Raw genomic sequence first — 7500 nt, 5'->3', positions numbered from 1 at the left:
TCGCCCTACTCGGGAAGTGCAATATCCTTTTCAAAAGATGAGCGATAACCGGCAGTGGCTGGTGGGGGAGGATGAGGGGCCGTGCCGGTGCCAGGGGGCTTCCCCTGGGTGTTGCGGGCACGGGCTGCTCACAGGGTGCTGGTGGGGGGCTTGGCAAGGCCAAATAAAACACGTGGTGTTGACTGACAGCACTCTTTCAGCAAGGTGTCCACCTAAAAAAGCCACTGGCCCTCCCCCAGCCTTCTAGTCTGCCTCTTGGGGTCAGGAAGGCAGCCACACCCATGACCTGGGTGCCAGTGGGTTTCCCTGGGCTGGCAGATCTTTCCTCAGGCAGGGAAGTGATCGAGGGGGCATTGCCCTCAGCCAAAAACCATTTCAGCTACAGCCAGGCCCCCTCTTTTCCCTCCCCTGCCAGGCCAACACACAGCCTGTGTTAATGGTGTCATGTCCAGGGCTTACAGAGAGAGACGGCCTGGTCGTCTATGAGAGTTCAGCTCTCAAGTGCGTAAAGGAAACGAAGCACAAAAGACACAGGTACTGATATATTCAGGCTGCATCAAGTTCTTTCCCCCACCAAGAGGTCTGTTCCTCAGCCCTTGTGCAGCTGCCTGCTATGCATGATTAACCTCTGTTCAGCCATACACAGAAATCTTTTGTCCTAACATACACAAAGCAAATTATTTTGGAAAGCTAGAGAGAACAATTAAATATAAAACTTCAGCTGTATTAAATTTACAGGACACTTCCCCTGCTTAAAAAAAAAAGAAAAGATGATAATAAAATCTCTCTTTTTAGCTCAATGGCAGGCTTTAGTTAGGGCGACAAATCCATCTCTGCCTTTATTTAGGCATATCCAGACATAGTATCTTTTTTTTTTTTTCCTCCTGGAAACTAGTACTAGATTTGGTTGGTTTTTTTCTCTTTTAGCAGTAATGCCTCCCAGTCCTTCCATCTTTTCCCATAATGTGCTTTTTGGTTGAAAGGCTTTGCTTCCAAGTAAAGTTGTATTGAAAGTTTGAAAGTGAATAATGTCTACCCCATGCTGGAATTGAGGATTTTGCATGAAAAGGAGATGGATATTTTTTCCCAGCTCTAAGACCCCAGTAGAAGGCAACAGCACAAGCAGCAAGCCTTAGATGCATCTAAATTTCATTCCCAAGGTGATGAAAGTAATTGCAACAGAATAGCTCTGCCCCTCTCTGAATAACAGTAGCAATGCTGAGGAACTTGTCCCCTTTGGAGGGGTGTCATGTGAAGGCAGATGCCTGAGGCTGTGCTTCTTCACTGGGTATCTTCTAGGTGATTGATAACTCTGGTAGTTTTAGAATACTTTAACCACATCTTCTGTAGACTTGCTAAATCCTCAGAAGGGTGCTGTCAGGGTTCTAGACCTGCTGGTAGTGGGCACCACTGGGGCAAGGCAGGCACTGCAGGTCCAAAGCCCATCAGCAGCGCTCTTTGATCCAGCTTGGGTCTAGTCTGAGTCAGGATTGCTGCTGTCTAACCAGTGTGAGTAGTCCCATTTCTATAGGGGAAAGTGTTTTGTGTTGGAAAGCACCTTCTTTAGGTGTTGGTGTTTTTGAGAGCCAACTGATAGTGGATGTGGTGTTTGAGGCGCCTCTTCCCCAAAAAAGGATCTCGTTGAACGTTGGTAGCAGGGAAATCTCCTCACCATCTACATTGTAAGGCAAAGCAGAGGAGGCAGTCTAGATACAACATCCCTCAGAGGGGGTGCCAATTACTTGGGGAGTTCCAAACTAAAGATCTCTCCTGCATATTGAAATGCAAGTGCAGTGCTTGGAAAGCAGTCCCGAGGTCAACAGCAGTGGCAGCTGAGGGCAAGACTCAGGCCAGGGCAATTAATTTCTACCAAACAGTACAGTGGCATACTAATTGTTTTTGTATAAAAGTAGTTCTCCCATCCTGGGAGAGCAGTTAGGAAAAGGTGAAACATGCCAAGCCTGTGAACTAAGGGTAGTTCTAGGGCTGCACTTGATCCTCGCCACCCATGGAGCATCTCTCCCCCACCCCTCCCATTTCTCCCCCTTTCTCCTGCACACTCATGGTGCTCACTAACGGAGCTTGTTGCTTCTGCTGGAACAGGGGTGCAAGAGTCCCCTGCTGCTCCAGGGCATAGCCAGGGGAAATGCCTGGTGCTACAGTGATTCCCTTTCTTTTTCACTGCCCTGCTTCTTCCCCTGCCATCGGGAAAGCACTCTGACTTTCCCACCTAGGCACTAGTGCAGGCTGCAGTTTATTCTGGGTTTAGATACAGAGCAGATTTATTAAATAACACTTCTACACGTGTACCCTGGTATACAGCTCTGCTGTAGGGATGTATGTTTTTTTCTAGCAGCAGCTCATGTGTCCAGGTAGTTTACAATTTTCCAGGGAAAGGCGCAGTGTGGAAGTTGGTTTGTTTCTGGTCAATTCTGTTGTGGCACTTTTATTTTACATGGTCGAATGTACACGTATAGGGAATAAATTTCTTGAGAGAAGCAGATCTTTCTTCCCTCCAGAAAGTAACATCTGTTTTCCTGGACAATGCAGCCAGGATGAGAACATAAGACCAGCAGATACAGCCAAGTTCAGGTTTTAGTAGTAAGTTAAACACTAAACTAGCCTGGATTTTGTTTTCTTGGATTTTTTTTTTTTTTAACCAATGGCCGTAAAATGTGTCTGAACATTCCTTGCTGAATTGCAGAAGGAAATGGTTAATGTTTGTGTATGTCGCTAAACAAGATAAGATGCACCTGCAGTCTGAATTCGCATCTTGGTCATGAATGAAGTCTGTATCTTTGCAAACTAATCTGTTTAATCAAATATTAAGTTTTATTCAAATTCAAAAAGAAACAGACAGTGAATTGTTTTTCTGCATGATCTTTCTTTGTCATGCATCCTCTTTGCATCTCAAGAAAAATAGCCTTGTTCAGTCACAGAACATTTGCATAGATCAAAATCGAAGCACAACAGTAGTTTGTGTGCTGTTAAGACATCTGTAAAGGTGAAGAAGTCTAGCATGCTCTCCCTGGCAGGAGGGCTTTGAAACATTAGTGCAACTTTCTACAATTTTATTTATTTTTAAACAGAATTCCAATCCAACTGGAATAAGTTTCACAGTCCCAATATGTGAAAGCTATAATTACTGAATTACAACATTTTGAAATGAGGAGTTATTACATCTGACTAGAATTAAACTAATTAAACTTAAAAAAAAAAAGGAGTGATTGTACAGCAAGCTGGATAACTCCGTGCTGTTGATAAAACCTGGGCGACGAACAAATGCTTTGCAGCCAGCCAGCTCTTCTTTGGAGGGACTTGAAGATGCTCTGAGATGAAGCTGTTTGGAGTTTTGCTGATTGAAAGTACCTGAGGTGTAACTTAAGGAGCAGCTTGGCTTTGCTGGTGCAGGTTGTTTTTTACCTGATACAGCCTATTCCTTACCACTTTTCCTTCAGTTCAATGCATGCGTGGGCTAGAAAAGCCTGTTAGAGCATTTGTGGGGGCTCAGGCTGGGAGTAACAGGAGTGAAAGATCATCTCTGCTGAAAAATATTTTTGCAAAAGAGGAGCATTACCTGGGAGGAGGATTGAAGTGCAAATGAATCAAATGCTATGTGGTACCACCCCTGTGCTTCTCCTGTTAAAACACACGAGAGCATGTATATGTTTTGTCCCCATATGTTTTGTTCCCAGTCTTTCACTTCCTATTTCTTAGGGCTTTGCCATTTTGCTGCCACTGCTGTGTTAGGTGAGGCAGTGTTGTACTGTGTAAACCCACAATGCTGAGACTCTCAGGTTGTTTGAACACCGCTTTAGGTTCAGCTGCAGTACACTGTTCCTCTGATCTTTTATGTTCCTGAGCAGATGTCTTTCATTAATTTATGGATTTATCATCTTTTCTTTCTCTCCTTTTTTTTCCTTTCCTTTTTTTTCTTCTTTTTTTTTTTTTTTTTACACCTGGCAGCTGGCTCAAGTTTCAGCAGTTATTGTCTATTTTGCATTACCCATAGAATTGAATGTCATCTGTCTTCACAAAGCTATAGCTAAGAGAATTGAGGCAAGCCACACGAGCTGCTGGGACAGAGCTTGTTTGCGTTCCATTCGGCACCCCTCCTCCCTTTACCTCCTTAATATTTATTTGTGCTCGTTTTCTTTCCTGGCCTTGAATGGGGCTTAGCTCGTGTTCGGTACAGCTGTATGTTTACTGAATCTATTTCATCATGAGTCATTGTGCGTGTGTAAGTATCCTGGAAACAGCTAGTGCTTTCTTGGAAGAACAGTTGCTTTTCAGCCCAAGCACTTAAAAAGGAAATTAAGCAATTGGTCAGTTCAATTTTTTTTTTCTGAAATAGCAATGGGTTATCTAATTCTTAGCTCTTAAGTCTGTCATTAACTATTTTTTGCTAGATTATTACAGATCATATCTTTTATCACAGTAAAGCGTTAACCTTAGGATCAAGATATACAGATTTGTTGCATATTTGATATTGCTTTAAGGCTGCCAAGTGCTTAAGAACAAGTATAATTTTAATAAAAAATGGATTTCTGGGAATTTGAGTCTCAGAGCATCTTTTAATACGTTTCATTCAATATCAATATCCTCTGGCATTAGAGCAGAAAATATTTAAAAATCCTAAATGCAGAAGGAATTCAAATGCTTAGACAACCGTCTAATATGCTTAAATCCAGCAAATATGAGAGGGTTTTTTTTAATTTTAAGTCCATCCTTGAGCTTGAATTGAAAGAGAATATACACCAAACCCGATGTTAACATGTTGTCGGCATCAGAGGAATTGCAAATTAAGGAGACTCAGGATTACTTTTTTTTCTCTCCTACTGGAGTTCCCCTTTGGACCCCCACTTTGCTGAAAGGATCACATAACAAAATGGGTTTCTGGCATAGAAGTTTTGATTTGTCTAAAACTCTTATCACTAAGCAATAGGTGACAGCTTGCTACTATTATTTCACTTACGTATTTTGACAGATGGCACTGCAGAGTGTAATGCTCTTTTAGACTTCTCTATCAGTCTAATGGAGGTAACTGGAGGTTCTTTCAACTCTTCTCTTGGCACAAGAAGTATGTCAGTCATAAATTATCTTCTTTGTAATCATTAAGCATCTCAAACAAAATGCAAGTTCAGCTGAGCCGTTTTCCATGTACTTCCAGATAATAAGAGGTTTTTAAACTAATAGTGTCAATGCCTTTTTTTTTTTTTTTTTTAATGCTACATTTTTCTAATCTAAAAATGAACCTTGTAACTGAAATAAAGGGAGAGGGTTTCAGCAGATTTCAGGAATTAGAGAAAAAGGAATTTTGCTGAAAAAGCCTAGCTAATCATCAGTAGGCTGCTGATAAAAATTAGTCTGGGTTTCCTGTCTTGAGGCCTGGAGTGGGATGTTCTGTGCTGTCGTGCACCCGGCTGAAAGGCAGAAGAGGCACCTTGGCTGCAGTGCATCTGTCAACTTGGTTGACCTTCCCGCTGCCATAAGGTGTGAACCGAGCAAAATTTTCAACAATTGTGTTTAGGAGAAACAGTCCTTAGAGAAGCTTCTGGGAAGAACCCTTAAATGACCTTGTGGGGGCCACACTGATTTTCTCCACGTGCATCTTCATTTCTGATAAATTATAAAGCCATTAATTTGCTGAGGAAATGGCAGGGCCAGCCTGCGGCACAGATGTGACCAGAGCCGTCCTAGCACGCAGTTCACAAAAGGGAGCCAAGAAGCTGGGAGAAAAATCAGCAAGCCGAGATTGTTATGGTTAGCTTCACATTCCCTTGGGAACTCTCTTAGTTGCTTCTGTTTACAGATCTAAAAGGTAATGATGTTTCCAGGATAAATAGGCTGCCTTATAGGGTAAGTGGCCATTTATTGATCTGCTAGCCCACATGTATTGATTGGTTATCCCCAAATACAGCTCCGTTCTCCGAGGAGTTAACTGTGTAAATCAGCAGGTGACAAATTTGTGGCGGGGGGATTCAGCAGCCAAGGGGCTCTGCCTACTACAGATTTCACTTTCATTTGCAGGGCAGCCACTGGAGCAAACAGCAGGATTAGAGAGAGCTGCCCAAGTTGTTAAAATGTATCAACACGAATGAAACAGGTGAAATGTGCTGCCTGTGTCAAACTGCTCAAAATCATAAAGCGCCTCTGATTGTCTTACATGGCATTGGTTTTATTGTGTGCAAGCAGCACAACACCGAGAGGAAAAGAAACTTTAGCTGGCATTGCAAAGGAGAGGGAGAAAAAAGCCCCCGATAAGTTTTCTGCAGCACATGCTTCCTGCATTTGTTTCCGTAGCAACAAGTGAACGTACATATGGTACACAATCCGTAAACTTGCAAGATCCCTGAGACCCTGCACCTAAACCGATAGGAAACACAGGGCTTCAGTTACATGGCCTCTCATCCCATGTTTGCCTGTTATACAGAAAATTACAGCGCAGCAGTTTAAATGTTAATATTTTCTCCTGTAGTCTGGGGAACCGTAGAGTATTTAACAGAGCACTTTGCTAGCTCTGGACGTTCAGAAGCAGCTTTCTCAAAAAAAGAATTTTCCTTTACTAATTCAATCCTACATGCAGGAAGGCTTGTCACCGAATCACTTGAAAAAGGCCAAGCTCATGTTCTTTTACACCCGGTACCCAAGTTCCAATATGCTGAAAACCTACTTCTCAGATGTAAAGGTAAGACAATCTCTTTCCCCCCTCCCCTTTCCCCTGACTGCATGCTGTATTTGCTCACAGAATGGTATGGTGTTATCATGTTAGAGATTAATAATATTTCTGGGTACATAAAGGTTACATCCTGAACTTAATCACTTCTTCTTGTTGAGGTGTACTCTGCTTGTGCCTGGGTGAGGAAAGGGAATATTTCTAAATAAAAAAAAAAAAAAAAATGAAATTTTAAAGCAAAGTAAGGATAATTATTACAGTAAATTAAAGGGTCTTCATTATATATCCTATTAAAAACTGAGATTTTTGTGGTGGTAGAAATGTACTTCCAAGAACATTTTGGAGCAGTTCTCAAGTGCTCCCTCATTGTTTCATTTCGGTTGGTTTCCTCATATTTGTGCTTACATAAGCAGAGTGTAGAATCCCTTTCTTTCTGTCAAAAAGAAACAGTACATTGAAATTCTCCATGCAGAAGCTGCTTAAAAACAAAAGTGATGATTGTCTCTTATTTACAACTTAATTTGTTGTTGATGCAGAGTACACTGAGCATAAGGAGGATGAATAAAGTGACAGATTCAGGCCACATTATTCAAATGAGGATATGAAAGCTGTCGACATACAGCTGCATCCTCCCTCATTCTACAGAATATTAGGACCTCCTGATTTTTTTTCTAAAAGTAATTGTTCCTTCACATCAACTTGATTTTGTGTTAATCATCTAAGTTTTTTTAAAAAAAACACATAGATTGTGTTTTAATGATTATAATGGTATGCATGGTGTCATTATCTAAGTAACTTTATAAACATTACATTAGCTTAAATTA

General features: G+C 41.6%; 1 protein-coding gene across 5 annotated transcripts in view; it reads left to right on the top strand.

Annotated features, from left to right (window-relative positions):
• Positions 1-7500, top strand: part of PROX1 (prospero homeobox 1) — a 50293-nt gene that overhangs the window by 10098 nt on the left and 32695 nt on the right. For all 5 annotated transcript variants that reach the window (XM_042051523.1, XM_042051524.1, XM_042051522.1 and 2 more), the window contains 2 exons: positions 1-21; positions 6581-6688. The exon at positions 1-21 is cut by the window's left edge and continues 1768 nt beyond it. In XM_042051523.1, the coding sequence (XP_041907457.1) occupies positions 1-21; positions 6581-6688 (129 nt within the window). The remainder of the gene's footprint in view (positions 22-6580; positions 6689-7500) is intronic.

Source organism: Corvus kubaryi, unplaced genomic scaffold, assembly GCF_017639235.1.
Source record: "Corvus kubaryi isolate FWS band 111438036 unplaced genomic scaffold, C.kubaryi_AGA036_p1.0 76, whole genome shotgun sequence".
In the NCBI taxonomy this organism is placed as follows: Eukaryota; Metazoa; Chordata; class Aves; order Passeriformes; family Corvidae; genus Corvus; species Corvus kubaryi.
Note: the sequence above shows the minus strand (reverse complement) of the source record. Positions and strands in the feature narration are given on the sequence as shown.